At 35.6% G+C, this 18,176-nt stretch overlaps 1 protein-coding gene across 4 annotated transcripts in view; it reads right to left on the bottom strand.

Annotated features, from left to right (window-relative positions):
* Nucleotides 1-18,176, bottom strand: part of RTN4 (reticulon 4) — a 72,121-nt gene that overhangs the window by 43,111 nt on the left and 10,834 nt on the right. The window contains 2 exon segments of one of the 4 annotated variants that reach the window (NM_001375385.1): nucleotides 3,047-5,449; nucleotides 6,150-6,206. The exons of 1 other annotated variant lie outside the window; for it this stretch is intronic. In NM_001375385.1, the coding sequence (NP_001362314.1) occupies nucleotides 3,047-5,449; nucleotides 6,150-6,206 (2,460 nt within the window). 4 annotated transcript variants of the gene reach the window in all.

Raw genomic sequence — 18,176 nt, 5'->3', positions numbered from 1 at the left:
CAATAGATAAACAGGTCGCAAAATACAATCTATATTCTGATTACGAACTGAAAACATTCTGTGTATTAGTGGCAAAGCAAGCAACCAACAAACACGTATTAAGCAATCACTATCATAAGTCAAGATCTCAGTGATCTGGATAAGAGATACTAGTACCTTTCTTTACCAACGACCTACCAACAACATAGATACCAACAACTGAATAGGGTTATTCAGTCTCCACAACCAACAGAATGTTACCTTCATCCTGCTATCCCTACCAATGGAAGACCTCATGAGAAAATGTACATAGAAACCAACTTGTTAGACTTTACAAAATGTCTTGCATTGGTTAGTGCCCTCAACATAACAGGTATGTAATAAAAGCAGCAGCACCCTGGTTGTCTGCTAAATTTAGGACAGTAACTGCTCATTCTAAAATGGGGAAACTGTGAAAGGGACAAAACCTAGGACGACATCCTAGTTCACTTGCTAGAAAAGACCTTCCTTGTGGAATTGAATAAGAACAATATAAATAAGAAAGTTAGCCCAATGTGTGGAACACATGAGAAGCTCAAAAGTATTGTACTTAACTACAGTATTTTCTATGTAACCTTGGGAAAGTTTCTTAACATCCCTAGTCTTGGGTTTTGTCATCCATAAAATGGTTCCTTCTTTCAGATTATGGTAAAGCCTATGTGAAAGTGCTTGGTGCTTAAAGGTTTTCCCATTAATGGTAATCTCCCCTTTCCAGGTAAAATGCAGAGAATTTGGCTTCTTCCATTAGCCTTTCAAAATTTCTTAATTTAAAAATAGAAAGAAAACCTAAAACTGAAAGCAAACAAATAAATTAATCTAACTTCATTTCAAATGATTATTATAACTTCACTGAAGGTGTGAATAGGTAGAAGGAAAAGGGAAAATAAAACGAATCCAAGTAACCTGTACTTGACTATATACACATTCAATCTTAGTGTCAGGAGCTGAGTTCGCAAAAAAAAAAAAAAAAAATCCTGAACTTTTATTATGTTTCTTATAATGATATTATAAAGAATTCTAAAACTATTTTAGATGTATTCAAGGATTAAACAAATGAGTAAATGTAATGGTACTGTTAGGAGCCAGGTTCTCACTATAGAAGGAACATACAAATATTTGATCTCTTCTCTCCTCTGTATATTCTTCAACTGAGATGTCACAGTCCATCACATCAAACTACTCTCTTGCCGCTATCCTCAACACCTTTGACCCACTGTCTTCCTACTGTCCATCTAGCAAAACACAACCTTGAATCAATATAGGCATTTGCCTTTTCTGAACCCACACCAAGGCTGCTGGGCACAGTCAAAGAAAAGTCACCCTACCACACAGACCACCCTTCAACCTTGACTAGGCTCATAATGCACTACCTTTGCTTCCCTAGTCAGAAGGTACCTCAGACTTCCTAAACCCAATCATGTTCCAGCAAATGACCAACACACTGTTTTTAATAAACATAAATCAACTTCCAGCCACAAAACCTCAGCCATACTTTCTCTTCCATTCATTACAATCAAGTCTTTCAAAATCCTTCTATCTCTGTAAGCTCCTTTCTCCACCTAAATTCCAGATCTCATCCCATGCACTCGTCTAAGTACACATTTAATTAGACTTTCACTCTTACCTTGAAAAAAGGCCCTTCCTTATTAATCCCATTCTTTCCCTCATGCTTGCTAACACTTTTTCTCCATATTCTCAAATTTCTTAACAATTGCCAACATTTTAGGATCCCTTTGCTCAAGTCTCACTCATGCCTCAACTCAAAACTCTAGCCTAGACCAATCACACCACTGACAGGACAACATCTTGTTTCTTCTGACAAAATCTCAATGCCTATCTTAACTGAACTCTCTGGTAACTGATAATGTTGACCAATTCTTCCATCTTAAATCCTCCTCTTCCCTCTTCTCCCCCAATTGATGCCTCTGGCTTTACTTAGTTTCTTTGAGCTCATGATAAATACACACATATAGCAAAGGTCTTTCTAAAGAGCCTCATGTGTACCCATCATTCTTGGATGTCTCTCATAAGTAATCTTAATAACAACAACATATTCAAAACTGAATTTATTTTTTCCCATTAAACCCACTCTATTTTCTCATGCTCCCTAACTCAGTTTCTCATACTGCCATCCATGTATTTGCACATAAAAGAAACCTAGGTTTCCCAGAGTAAGCTTTAACTCCTCCCCTTATCCTTCATGTGCAATTATAGCCAAACACTAAGTACTATGTCTCCATGCTCACTCCATTGCCTTAATGTTCACAATCTTCCTTCAATTATAGCAACAAACTCTGAACTGGTCTCTCTGCCATCAGTACTACCTATCTCCAAGGCATTCAATAAAGACACAGTAATCATTACACATATTTAAAGAAAACACATCTGAATTAGAATGCAAAATTAAAGAAAACACATGCATAAACAACTTTACAGAAATCAGGCCATTGGGAAATGTAGAGTCAAAAGGAAAAAATGAAAATCAGTGCTTTTTAGAAGAATCAATAACAGCATACCTCAATTTATACTTTTCAACAAAATGTCTATTACTCAATATACCTACTACTAGATATTACTGCATTATTTTGAAACATTAGAAACATGAACAGAAACCTTTTTTCATTAAAAATTTTTTAAATAAATGAAGATATTTCTGGGAAAATAAAAGTAAATACATCTGAAAATATTTTGTTTTAATACCTCTTGCTCTTCATTGCTATTGGGACAGTGAAGAAAAAAGAAGAAAAAAGTAGACATTGAAGCCAATTCTAATAAAAAATGGTTTCTAGTTCCATGGTGCAATATAAAAATGACCAACAAATAATTGAGTGTGGAAAAGTAAAGAGCGGGGGGGGGGGGGGGGGCAGAAAAAGCATTAATACCTTTCATTGAGACAGTAAAAAGAATTCTTACTAATGTGATATGTTAAGACACTATAAATGTAATACACTACACAAAATGTAGTGGAAAGTTAAATAGTAAGTCAAAAGGTGGCAAGAAAACACAAAATAATGTATGGATTGATTACCTGAAGTTTTACTCAGCTCTGCTGAAAATATAGCAGATGGCGATCTTTTCTCTTTTTCTCTATCAGAAGGAAGTATTTTCTCAGCTTCTTTCACAAGAACTTTGGGTTTAACTACATCAGCTATCTCTGTTGGAGCAGCCACAGCAGAATCATCTGGAGGCAGCAAGGGCACCTTTGAAATATCAGCCCTATCTTTGGAGAATTCATCTGGGACAGGAACTTTATCCTCATCTTTAGGTTGTACATTCTTGAAAGAAAGGTCATGGGCTAATTCTGAGCAAGGCAATGAGCCAGCTCCATCCTGGACACTAACAATTTCATTTTTGTGGGCTACTTCTAGATTAGTGTATTCCCCGGCTAATGTAGGAGAAAAATCTGTTTTAGAACTGACCAATGTAGGAAACTCATCTATAATCTCAATTGGGGATGAATCTGAAAATGTTTCACTTTCTCGTATTTTTGCTTCCTTAGCAATAAATAAGCCATCATTTGAATAGACTGAAGTGTTGAGCTCCTCCATCTGCAAAGGAATTTTTTCCTTTTGGGTCAATGTTGAAACTTTGTCAGGTAATAAGGTATCTTTTGTGGTGTCTAAATTGGTCTGAAAAGATTCTAAATATGGCTTTCCACCTTCCGGTGATGGTGAAGCACTGAGTTTTTCCTTATTTTCATGTTCTATCATTGACTCGGCTTCAACGAGATTTTCTTTCACAAGTATCACAGCTTCATCTTGTTTTTGTGGAACTTCAGGTATTGAATCATCACTAAATAAGTCAACTGGCTCAGAATCAGGTGAGGAATCTTCAACTAGATCAGAATGATCAGGCACTGGCTGTGCAACTTTTGCTACTTCTGAGTAACTAGAGAATTCTGCGGTTGGTTCAGTAGAAAGCTTTGTTTCTTTAATTAAATCACATGCAATAGATATATAAGGAGCTTCTGTTTCTTGAACAGCTTCACTAATGCTTTCAGATGCTTTAACTTCTTCCTTTATTCCTGATACCTTTTTTAGTGATACATTCATGGCCTCTTCATATGGTGGGGGATTTTCAGGCTCAAGTTTTATGCTTTCATAATTAACTGAAGGAGGAGCTTCTAATGGTGATGAACTGGGCTGCACTGCAGAAGCACCAGCACTAGGAACTATAGAATTTAATGGTGCTTCCATGACAATGTCAGGTAAAACTGGTGAAGGGGTAGCTTCAGATTCTTCAAAGGATGGGCAAAGCTGTGCTACAGGGTAAAGTGATTCCTGCATAGCTTCTGAAGTTTGCACCAAGTCCATTTTTGTTTCAAAGACAATTTTTGTACCTGTAGCTTCATTCAATTCACTTTCACATGCTTCCTGTACTAAATCTGGAGTTAGACCTTCAGGTATGTTTGCCACTACTTCCTCAGTCACCCGTGATAAATGATCTGTCGTGATATAATCTGTCTTGGAATCCAGTGTTGCCACAAGGAAAGGGTTTGATGTTTTGGCGCTAGCATTCTTCTCTGTTATAATTTGGGCCTTTTTTTCTTCTATTTTTTTTTCATCTGTCTTATTTTCTGAAGTACGATCTTCCAACAAAGGAAAAATGTTTGTTGAAACATTTTCAGTTGCTGTTGGGTTAAAGGGAGCACATGTAATATATGCTCCTGAACCATCTTTTACAGCTTCCGGCGTACTGGGAAAAGAAGCATCATCATTGCTGCTTTCACTATCTTTCTCATGATTTGTTTGTTCAAGGCTATCTGAAAAGCATTTCTTATCCACTTTACTTCCCAATTTGCTCTCTACAGTACCTCCAGCAGCCAAAACATCACTACCTTGCTTATGAGTATCTTTTACTTCCCATACTCGCTCAAAGGGTTTGAAGTCGGCATATTCCTCCTTCATAGGAGCTTCTGCTGCAATTCCCTTTTCATTAAAACTGTCCTTTGTTTTTCCTGGAGACATAACTCTGTCCTCTTCTGTAACTGGCTCGGTAAGGGTTATAGGTAACTCTTTACGAACAGCGTTATTACTAACCAAGGGCTCTTTTTCATCTTTATTCTTCACAATTACTTCTTCTTTAGGATTTGCCACTGCTATGGCAGATTCTGCTTTTGGAGAGCCACTGAATGATGATCCCATTTCTGAATATTCCAATTCTGAAAACTCTGTTAAATCTCTGTCTACAAATGGATTTTTTGCCTTCTCAGAGAATTCTCTAGAAGCTTCATTTGAAATTTCTTGAAGTGTTCCTCCAGTAGGTAGTACTGTTGGTAATTCACCAAGGTATTCATGTTCTTTCAAAGAAGCAGCTGAGAGAGGAGACAGAGAAGGAAGAAAAGCAGCAGTGTGAGGCAGGACAGATGGAAAATCTTCTTGCTCAGTGGAAACAGTGTTACCTGGCTGCTCCTTCAAATCCATAATTTTTTCTGTGGCCATGGACAGAAAGGAAAGTTAGAGAATACCAGTGTTCTCAGAGTTGATGCAAGTTTTATGACAGATTCAAAATAGTGTTACTAAAGACTTACTGTTAACTAAAATACTAGTAACATTTAGTTAATAATAATCAAGTAGACTGAATCATTACTAAAAACATTAAAGCTATTGTCAAAAAAAACATGTGCAAGGCTACAGAGACAATTACATGCTATGCAAAGACATCAAGTCTTTGAGAAAAACAAATTAACTGAGCAAAGCTACTTTTAACTAGTTTTAGAGGAAGAAATAAGGATTTGAAAAGAGAGTTTGACAGTACAGGAAAGAAAGGGAACGGGATAATCAAATGCTATATATTGGCATTAATTTCTATGAAAGCCTATAAGCAAGTAAACTGTATTTGGAGAAAATGACTAGTCAACACATAAACATAAATCAAGAGTCCAAGAATTCCTTATATATTTCCAATTAATAATCAGGTAATCAGGTTTCTGACCATTTCTCTCTCGGACACAGCATATAAAATACAATTTTCATCTTGGCCAGTAGGCAAACATTCTTGGAACCATGCTAATTTTTAGTAAATTTAAACTACTAAATTTAAACTACTATGTTAATGGGCACAGAGTTAACATAACTAAAGAGCTGAAGTTAGAATACACAGAGGATAAAAGGCTAGCAGAAAGAACTTGCCTGCAGAGGAGTGTATCACAGGCTCAGATGCAGCAGGAAGAGCAAAAAGTGTCTCATCTGAAAAACAAATAGAATATAACCTCAGCAGAAATAAAGATAGAGTTGGAAGGAGACTAAAGATGAAGGAGCAAGCAAGGGGTTCAGTTTGTAATGAGTTAACACAAAACTTTACAGGAAAAAAAGCCAAGATAGAAAGGAGAAAGTAGTCGTTAGTAGTACCATTAATCCTGATTAAATTATCACATATATATTATGAAACTGATTAAATGATATTTATAGGACCTATCATTTTTCAGGAGGAAATACTGTGTTTATGGGAGTTCCCACTTGGCACAGTGGGTTAAGGATTTGGCATTGCCTCTATGGCTGCACAGGTTCAATCCTCAGCCTGGTACAGTGGGTTAAGTATCCCCGCATTGCTGCAGCTGTGGCATAGGCTGCAGTTGTGGCTCAGATTTTATACTTGGCCCAGGAATTCCTATATGTCACAGAAGCAGTCAAATAGAGAAAAAAATAGTAATAATATGTTTATGTTAAAGAAACTTCATGAACTAAAGTAGATTTAAAATACTAATCTTATTTAACATACTGCATCCAAAACTTTTACTCACATTTTCAGATTGGTAACTATCTTGCCCTAATAAAGTCAAAACTTTAAAAGATTCATTTGAATAAAATAACCACTTTTGTTTAATCTTTTTTTTTATTGGCATATGTTCAATTCAGAATGACACTTTCAGAAAATCATGGATATTCTCTGCTTGTTATTCTAAGTGATTCACATGATGCGAGAACTCATTTCACTCCTTACCATCATACTATTACAGCATTGTTGTTAATATCCCCATTTAACAGATTTTTCTAAAAAACAAGTGGAAAGATAGAGAAGTAATTCAATATATAAGTAGTGAGACTGAGGCAACTCAACTCTAGAGCCCACGTTCTTAGCCACCATACTATATGCTAAAAACTCAATATTTATTTCCCCTCAAATTCATTACATTGAAGCCCTAAGGTCCAATGTGTTGTGACTGGCGTCTTTTGGAGGTAATTAGAAATACATGAGGTCATGAGGGTGGTGCCATGGTCATATGAGAGGTCATGTGAGCACACAGTAAGAAGGCAGTACCTATAAGCCAAGAAAAGAGGCCTCAGAATGAATCCTAACCTGCCTGCAGGTTGATTTTAGACTTCCCAGCCTTCAGAACTGTAAAAAATGAACTTCTGTTATTTAAGCCACCTAGTCTATGGTATTTTGGTATGACAACCCAAGCCAACTAATATGCTATATTTTGGTATATTAACTTTATACAATGCCATTTTATTCGTACAGTTGGGAGATCTTGAGCTGACGATCTTCTGCAGTTTTACACTAGAGAAAGGTTTCTAGCTAAAGACAATTTGAAAAAGCCTGAGAGATGACAGGAGGTATTCCTTTAGTGGAGAGGACCTAATAAATCTGGACACTCCTATTTGGAAGACAAGCTAGACAAGGCTGATTAATAGAAAAGAATCAGAGATGTGGCTATCATGAACATGGACTTGTCTCCCAAGGGTATTCCTCTGGATGAATGTGAGAGGTTAAATTCAAAATGTCACAAATTTTTGACAAATTCATACTAGGTATGATGTCCTATCTAAAGGGTTTTTAGATAAGGTGGTGAGGGGAAATCCATGACATCCATTTAGGAGTCTCCTATAACTTAGAACACAAGTTGGATAGGCTACTCATCCAAACCAGTAAAACATGCTGCCTTATGAGATTTTATAAAATGTTTTATAAAATGTACACATATGTACACATACTTTTTAAAGATGACTTGCTATATAATCTTAAATTATAGTTTCCTGTTTATAAAATGAAAGAACTTGAAAATCCCTTTCAGCTAAAATAATGAATTACAATCTTGCATAAAGCTGAAACTCAGGGTGTTCCCACTGTGGCTCAGCGGTAACAAACCCAACTAGTATCCATGAGGTTACAGGTTCAATCCCTAGCCCCATTTAGTGAGTTAACGATCCAGCATTGCCATGAGATTATGTGGCGTTGCTGTGGCTGTGGTGTAGGCTGGCAGCTGCAGCTCCCAATTCAACCCCTAGCCTGTCCTGTGAAACTGGATTGTTATGATCATTATACAACTACAGATGTGTAAATTCATCTGAGTAATAAAATAAATAAAATAAAAAATAAAATAAAAATCCTAAAAAAACAAACAAACAAACAAACAAAAACAAACCCTAGCCTGGGAACTTCCATATATATTAAGTGCAGGCCTTAAAAAAGAAAAAAAAAAAAAAAAACCCTGAAATTTGGGGGTCAAAGAGCAGAACCAAATAATTACACAGCTGCCCCATCTAAATAAAAGGTAACAATTTCTTAACAAAATGGTTAATCTAGACGATACAGTTAAAAGCCAACTAATTCAGACAGTCTATTTGGAAAGTGAACTAGAAACATATTACTGTTAGAGAGAAAACAAACTACATCTAAATTGTGTCCAAAATTTGAAGTATTTTAAAAAAACTAAACCCTTATTCCTATCTAATACCAGAACCATTTTTACAGTAAAAATTATATTCCTGGAACTTAGCCAAGTGAGAAAGTTTATAAATTAGTATTTTGAATATTCACTAAATTTTTTTTTTAAAAAAAACCTTCATTTTGTAAAATGAGAGTCAATCCAAAATTACCCACAAAACAAATACTGCATTTCTAAAGGTACTTAGAAAAAAAATCCAGAAGAGGTCACTACCATTTGGTCTTCAAGAAGAGGGTTGCTCAGAGACTCCTACTAAGGCCCATCATGAATCATGGACTCAAACTGCCTGTCCAAATCCCAGATCCATCACTTATAACTGTGTAATCCCGGGAGTTTCCGTTGTAGCTCAGCAGTTAACAAACCCAACTAACATCTACGAGGATGCAGGTTCAATCCCCGGCCTCGCTTAGTGGGTTGGAGATCCAGTGTTGCCGTGAGCTGTGGTGTAGGTCGCAGACGCGGCTCACAACCCGTGTCCCACATTGCTGTGGCTGTGGTGTAGGCTGGTGGCTTTAGCTCTGGTTGGACCCCTGGCCTGGGAACCTCCACATGCCCCAGGTGTAGCCCTAAAAAGACATAAAACAAAAAAAAAAAGTGTAACCCTGAGAAAGTTATTATTTACTTAGCCTTTCCGTGCTTAATTTCCTCATTTGTAAAATAAGAATATTAGTACCTACCTCAAAATGTTTTGAGAGGGAAGGGGAAGAGGAAAGGAAAAAGAAACAATTTGCCACAAGTTAGAGATCTAGGAGGCCAGAGAGCCAGGATTTAAAGAGGTCTATCTCCCAAGTTCACATGTTTTATCATCTGAGAGATGGGTTTATGTACAAGCACAAATGTAAATTCTTCTTACTTTATCAGCCCTGTAAGTTTGGTCTTCTGAAAAAAGATAAACTGCTACCCAGCAAATATCCCGTAATTATCCAAAATATCTGACTGCTTGCTTCTACTGCACAACACAGTAACATTTACAGAGACATTAATGCTGGCCAGGTACCTTTATTTCAGATGGTCTCTTAATACTGAAAACTATGCTGCAAAATAGCTATTATTGTTATCTTCATTTCACATATAAGGAACAAGAGGCATAAAAAGGCTAAGTAATTCCCCTAAAGTCACAAAACAAAAAAGCAATGGATCTGAGATTGAATCCGGAGAGATTTACAAATCCATGCTCTTTTCTTTTTTTTCTCTCTTTTTTTTATTACTCAAATGAATTTATCACATCTGTAGTTGATCATAACAATCTGATTTCACAGGATTTCCATCCCACAGCCCAGGCACATCCCCCCAACCCCCAAACTGTCTCCTCAGGAGACCATAAGTTTTTCAATGTCTGTGAGTCAGCATCTGTTCTGCAAAGAAGTTCAGTCTGTCCTTTTTTCAGATTCTACATGTCAGTGAAAGCATCTGATGTTGGTGTCTCATTGTATGGCTGACTTTACTTCATGCTCTTTTCTTTAACCACTGTGCAACACTTCCTTTCGTAGACTTTACTATATAAATGTAAGAATTTGAAAATGACTAATAATACTAAGTACATTAAAAGAAAATGTTGATCAATCTATACCTATGCCTATACCTATAACTATACCTGTAACTACACTATACCTATAATAAAAGCTACCAAATTCTAAGGCTAAAACACCTAAAATTACCTATTTCTTATTTGGAAAAAAATTAGATTTTAGATTTTTCTGTAAAATCTTGACTTTCACAAGTGAATAAACTATTCCATAATCAGAGATCCTATATTCAGTAAAAACTACAACATTCTGAATTACTGAAATATGTTAATATATACCCTTACATTATTGGGCTTACAAAAAAAGGCAAACAACTCCCCGTCCTTCTATGGTCTACTCATAATGCCAAAATTCTAACTACTGAATGAAATTAAAACCTTAGTCATCAGTCTCATTTGTGTTATTTGAACAGTCAGAAGAAATAATATTTATTTAAATATTACTTAAATATTAAGGATTTAATTATATCCACGCTAAGTAAAAACATAATGACAAATTTCCCGCAAAAAAAATTCCAAAACCAGTTTTCACTAAACAACAGGCAAAAGAGAAGCCAAAATTCTCTCCTCTATAGCTACCAAATTATTATTTCTAAAAGTATAATTTTATATATGTTTTGCTCAAAAATATTTAAAAGCTCCTGGTTATACACTGAATTACACCAAAAACACTTAGTCAGATACATAAGGCCCTGTATCATATGGCCCCAATTTAACTGTCTAAACTCCTCGCAAGTCAGCTATGCTAACCAAAGTTCTTCATAACCAAATCCAGGCCTCTCCCTCCTGCATATTCAAATGTTGACATCTAGTAATGCTCAATCTCACCATATTCAGCCTAACTTCCTTTCTAAAACATATTCATCCTTAACTTATTTTTATCTTCTACCACATTTCCAGTTATGTAAGCTCAGAATATTAAGTAACTTATTGTTTATCTTCTACCACATTTCCAGTTATGCAAGCTCAGAATATTAAATAACTAATTCACATAGCTTAGTTATTGACAAAGCTAGAAAATTATAATTGAACTCCATCACTACAGGTATACATTTATTTCCTTATTAGCATCAATAAATGAATACTATCACTTGAACTACCTATAATGACAGTATGAAAGATGAGCACTACTCACAAAACAGCTTTTTCCAAATGAACTACTCCTCATGTTGGCCTTAATACTAGATTCTTTTCCTTTCTAAACCTAAAATTAGAATGCAAGTTTAGACTAATTGCTTCAGGGCTACAAACTTTGAATGCTAACTACTTCTATTACATAAAAATCCATTTCAAAATTAACATTCACCGAAGAGATTTCTTCAGGTAAATCACTTTTTTAAAAAGTAAAAATGGCATATTAGTTTTGAATTTATTACTGGTCAATTCAAAAATTACATATGCTATCACAACCTCACCAATGCCCACATACTCTTATACTATTTTCCTTGACATGTTCATTTCAAAAATATAAATGGTCAGTAAAATGATATCTAATTTATAAAATACGGAAAATAAATTGTGTTTTAGAATCATAGAGAAGAATATCTGCTTCCAGCTATGGGAGTAATTTTCCAACATAAATGACTGTGAAACTAGGCAAAATATGTAGGGCAACTGTCCTAAGACATTGTACTACAGGCAGTACAGGTATATGATTTTTCAGAAGAGGGACACAAACCAGAGGAGTGCCCTGGCTTTCTGTGTAAAGGTACTTTCTGTCAATAGCACATGGAAGAGGAGCCCAAGAATACTTCACTCTTCCTCTTGCTGAGGAAGCTTTTGAGTTGTGTGGGATTTGTGCGGCAGGGTAACATACAAAGGAAAACTTCAAAGAAAAGGACCTCCAGAGAAAGTGGACAGGTGCATGCAAATCAATGAAATTAGAACACACCCTCACGCCATGCTCAAAAATAAACTCAAAATGGCTTAAAGACTTAAACCTAAGACATGACACCATGAAAACTCCTGGTAGAGAACATAGGCAAAAACTCTTTGACATAAACTGTATAAATGTTTTATGTCAGTTTCTCAAGGCAATAGAAACAAAAAGAAACAAATGGAACCTAATAAAATTTACAAGCTTCTGTGCAGCAAAGGAAACCATAAACAAAACAAAACAAAAAAACCCCGCCTACAGAATTGGAGAAAATGATGCAACCAACAAGGGTTTAATCTCCAAAATATACAAACAATTCATACAACTAAACAACAAAAAAACAAACAATCAAAAAATGGACAGAAGACTTTAATAGACACTTCTCCAAAAAAGATACACAGATGGCCACCAAGTACATGAAAAGATGCTCAACATCACTAACGATTAGAGAAATGCAAATCAAAACTACAATGAGGTACTTCCTCACACCAGTCAGAAGGGCCATCATTAATAAGTCTACAAACAGCAAATGCTGGAGAGAGTGTAGAGAAAAGGGAACCCTCCTACACTGTTGGTGGGAACGTAAACTGGATATTCTGAAGGTCAGACTGTGCTGGAAGACTTGACCTAAAAGTTTTGGCATGTCAAAATGGAGAAATCTCATGAACACCCAAGCATAAAAATGAGATTCCAGAAAGGGCACACCTTAAAAGTGGGACTTCTGTAACGCTAAAGTAAGAGATTCTACAGATCAAGAGCCAGCAAAATATGGCTCATGGGCTAAAGTTGTATTGGAAGAAAGTCATGTCCGTTCATGTGATGTATTGTCTATGGCTACTTTTGCATTGGAAGGGCAAAGATAAGTCGTTAACCCACTGCACCACAGTCAGAACTCCTGAATACTCTTAATTTTAGACTCTTTCAAAGAAAAAAAACAACCACACATACAGCTGAGTTAATTTATAAAACACTACTGCATTTATCTTGGCAGATTCACTTCTCTCCTATTTTTTTTTAATTGAAGTATAACTGATGTTGGGTTAGTTTCAAGTGTAAAGCAAAGTGATTCGGTTTTTTGTGTTTGTGTGTGTGTGTATACACACACACAATCTTCGCAGATTCTCTCCCCTTATAAATTATAAAATATTGAGTGATATACAGTCCATGTCGGTTATCTATTTTATATAGAGTAGTGTGTATATATTAATCCCAACCTCCTAATTTATGCCTCCCCCACCCCCTTCCCCTTTGGTAACCATAAATTTGTTTTCTATGTCTATGACTCTATTTCTAAACAAGTTCATTTGTATCGTTTTTTTCCCAGATTCCACATATAAGCAATATCATATGAGATTTGTCTTTCTCTGTCTGACTTAACTTCATTTAGTATGATAATCTCTAGGTCCATCTATGTTGTTACAAATGGCATTGTTTCATTTTTTTATGGCAAGTAATATTCCACTGTATATATAAACCACATTTCTTTTATCCATTCCTTGTTGATGGACAGTCAGGTTACTTCCATGTCTTGGCTATTTTAAGTAGTGCTCCAAAGAACATTAGGGTGCGTGTATCTTTTCAAATTATGATTTTTCTCCAGATAACACACTCAGAAATAAGACTGATGGATTATAAATATGGCAGTTCCATTTTTTAGTTTTTTAAGAAACCTCCATACTGTTCTCCATAGTGGCTGCACCAATTTACATTCCCACCACCAATGTAACAGGGTTCCTTTTTCTCCACACCTCTCCAGCATTTATTATTTATAAACTTTTTGGTGATGGCCATTCTGACCAGTGTGAAGTAATACTTCATTGTAGTTCTGACTTGCATTTCTCTAATAATTAGCAATGTTGAGTATCTTTTCATGTGCCTTTGGCAATCTATATGCCTTTTTTGAAGAAATATCTATTGAGATCTTTTGCCCATTTTTGATTGAGTTACTTGTTTTTTTGATATTGAGAGTATGAGCTGCTTGTATATTTTGGAGATTAATCCCTTGTCAGTTACATTGTTTGCAAATATGTTCTCTCATTCTGTAGACTGTCTTTTTGTTTTGTTTATAGTTTCCCTTGCTGTGAAAAAGCTTTTTAAGTTTAATTAGGTCCTATTGTTTATTTTTATTTCCACTACTCTAGGAGATGAGTCCAAAAATACACTGCTGCAATGTATGTCAAAGAGTGTTCTGCCTATGTTTTCCTCAAGGAGTTTCATAGTACCTGGACTTACATTTAGGTCTTTAATCCATTTTGAGTTTATTTTTCTGTATGGTATACGACAATAGTCTATTCTCATTCTTTTACAAGTAGTTGTCAGTTTTCCCAAAACCAGTTATTGAGGAGACTGTCTTTTCTCCATTTTATCTTCTTGCTACTTTTGTCATAGATTAACTGACCATAGGTGTATGGGTTTATTTCTGGGCTTCCTATCCTGTTCCACTGATCTGTGTTTTCGTACCAGTGCCATACTGTTTTGATTTTTGTGGCTTTGTGGTGTAGCCTGAAATCAGGGAGCCTGATTCCTCCTGCTGTTTTTCTTTCTCAAGATTGCTTTTGCTATTCAGGGTCTTTTGCATTTCTATAAAATTTTAAGATTTTTGTTCTAACTCTGCAAAAAACACCATTGGTAATTTCATAGGGATTGCACTGGATGTGTAGCTTGCCTTGGGCAGTATAGTCATTATGACAATATGGATTCTTCCAATCCAAGAACATGGTATATCTTTCCATCTGTTTGTGTCATCTTTATTTCTTTCATCAGTGTCTTACAGTTTTCACGGTACAGGTCATGTACCTCCTTGCATAGGTTTATTCCTAGGCATTTTGTTCTGATTGATATGATAGTAAATGGGATTTTTTTCCCTAATTTCCCTTACTGACTTTCTGTTGTTAGTGCAACGGATATCTGTGCAACAGATTTCTGTGCATTAATTTGTATCCTGCAACTTTACCAAATTCATTGATGACCTCTATTGGTTTTCTGGTAGCATCTTTAGGACTTTCCATGTATATAGTATCATGTCATCTTCAACAGTGACAGTTCTACATCTTATTTTCCAATTTGGATTCCTTTTATTTTTCTTCTCTGGTTGCTGTGGTTAGGACTTCCAAATCTATGTTGAATGAAAGTGACAAGAGAGGACATCCTTGTCTTGCTCCTGATCTTTTAAATGCTATTAGCTGTGGGTTTGTTATACACGGCCTTTATTTTGTAAGACATGCATGTCCACTCTATGCCCACTTTCTGGAGAGTTTTTTCATAAATGGATGTTGAACTTTATCACAAGTTTTTTCTACATCTACTGAGATAATCATATGGTATTTATTCTACAATTTGTTAATGTGATATATCACACTGACTGATTTGTAGATACTAAAAAATTCTTGCATCCCTGGAATAAATCCCACTTGATCACGGTGAATGATTTTTTTTAATGTATTGTAGCATTCAGTGTGCTAGTATTTTGTTGAAGATTTTTGCATCTGTGTTCATCAGTAATATTGGCCTGTAACTTTCCTTTTTTTTGTCTGGTTTTGGTATCAAGGTGATGATGGTAGCCTCACAGAATGAACTTGGAAGTGTTCCTACCTCTGCGATTTTTTGAAATTGTCTCAGAAGGACAGATGTCAACTATTCTCTAAATGTTTGACAGAATTCGCCTGTGGAGTCATCTGATCCTAAACTTTGATTTGTTGGGAGTTTTTAAATTACAGATTTAATTTCAGTACTTAAATTGCTCTGTTCATATATTCTATTCCTTCCTGTTTCAGTCTTGAAGATTGTACCTTTCGAAGAATGCATCCATTTCCCACAAGCTGTCCATTTTACTGACATACAGTTGCATGCAGTAGTCTCTTATGGTCCCTTGCATTTCTGTGTTGTCAGTTATAACTTCTCCTTTTTCATTTCATATTTTATTGATTTGGGCCCTCCTTTTTTTTCTTGATAAGTCTGACTAAAATTTATCAATTATGATATCTTCTCAAAGAACCACCTTTTAGTATCATTGATCTTTTCTACTGTTTTGTTCATCTCTGTTTCATTTGTTTCTGCTCTGACCTTTATGACTTTCCTTATACTAACTTTGAGTTTTGTTTGTTCTTCTTTGTCTAGCTGCTTTGAATAAGGTTGAGATTTTGTTGTTGTTGTTGTTTGTTTCCTGAGATAAGTCTGTATTGCTATAAACGTCCTTCTTAGAACTGCTTTTAATGCAACCCCCAGGTTTTGAGTTATCATGTTTTTGTTTTATCTCCAGTTTTTTTTAATTTCCTCTTTGATTTCTTCAGTGATCTATTAGTTGTTCAATAGCATATTGTTCAGCCTCTACATGTTTGTGTTTTTTGTAGTTTTTTCTTGTAGTTGATTTCTAATCTCATAGCGGTATGGTCAAGAAGGATACTTGATATGATTTTAATTTTTTTAATTTACTGAGGCTTGCTTTGTGGCTCAGCTTGTGATCTATCCTGAACAATGCTCCATATGCACTTGAAAAGAATTTACATCCTGCTGCTTTTAGATGGAATGCTCTATAAAATATCAATTAAGTCCATCTGCTCTAATATGTCATTTAAGGCCTGAGAACATATACTTTAAAAACACAAGTGTGTTAAAAGTAAAAGAGTGTAAAAAAGTCATCTGAGCACTTATCCTACAAAATCTGGGATGACTCTATTAAAACCAAGCAACGTAGGAGTTCCCATTGTGGCGCAATGGAAATGAGGTTGCAGGTTCCATCCCTGGTCTCACTCAGTGGGTTAAGGATCTGGTGTTGCCATAAGCTGTGGTGTAGGTCACAGATGTGGCTCAGATCTGGCATTGCTGTGGCTGTGGTGTAGGCCAGCAGCTGTAGCTCCAATTAGACCCCTCGCCTTTGAACATCCATATGCCATGGGAGCGGCCCTAAAAAGACAAAAGACAAAAAAAAAAAAAAAAAAAAAAAAGAAAAGAAAAAAGTCAAGCAAGGTAGAGTCAAAGACAAGGAATATTATTTTGAGATTACCAGTGGTAAAGAGGGGCATGTGATAATCATATAGAACTAAGTGGACATAACACTAAATAGATATAACAACACTAAAGGTATGTGAGAAAAGTGTAAAGGAAGTATGTGAAGCAGAAACTAAAGGGAAACAAGGACAAATCTACAAATTTTATTTAAAAATTGTAAAGCTCAACCCTCTCTTTTCTTTTTTTTTTTAGGGACACAGGTGCATCATATGAAAGTTCCCAGGCTAGAGGTCAAATTAGAGCTGCTAGTGCCGGCCTACACCACAGCCACACAACACCAGATCCTTAACCCACTGAGCAAGGCCTGGGATAGAACCTCCATCTTCATGGATACCAGCTGGGTTCATTTCCTCTGAGCCACAAGGGGTACTCTGCTCAACTCTCAGTTAAGTGATAGACTATACACACATGCACGTAAACGCACACTCAAAAAATAAGGATATAGATGATTTAGACAACACTCCAATGAACTGATTTTTACACAGCAATACAACAACAGAATACACATTTTTCTCAAGTACACATGAAATATTCACCAAGATAAACCATTTCCTGATCTATAAAACAAATTTCAATAAATTTAAAAGGACTGAAATCATGCAGTGTATGTTCTTTGAGCACATGAATTAATTTGAGATCAATAAAACAGAAAAATTCTGGAAAATCCCCAAATGTTTGTAAATTCTAAATATCTCATGGATCAAAGAATATTATCAGAAGGCAGCTGTAACCACTATGGAAAAAAGTATGGAGGCTCCTCAGAAAACTAAATATAGAACTACTTACTGTAAGATCCAGCAATCCCACTCCTGGGCATGTATCTAGACAAAATTATAATTCAAAAAGAGACATGCACCCCTATGTTTATTGCAGCACTATTCACAAGAGCCAAGACATGGAAACTATATAAATGTCTATTGACAGATGAAGGGATTAAGGAGATATGGTACATATATACAATGGAATACTACTCGGCCATAAAAAAAGAATGAAATAATGCCATTAAAGAATTTTTAAATCAAATGATAATGAAAATCTGCAGAATACAGCTAAAGCAATGTTTAAAGAGAAATTTATAG

This window comes from Sus scrofa, chromosome 3 (assembly GCF_054392235.1).
Source record: "Sus scrofa isolate SSC_HxYL_T2T_F1_AM1 chromosome 3, Sscrofa_HxYL_maternal_Yorkshire_Landrace_v2.0, whole genome shotgun sequence".
Lineage (NCBI taxonomy): Eukaryota > Metazoa > Chordata > Mammalia > Artiodactyla > Suidae > Sus > Sus scrofa.
Note: the sequence above shows the minus strand (reverse complement) of the source record. Positions and strands in the feature narration are given on the sequence as shown.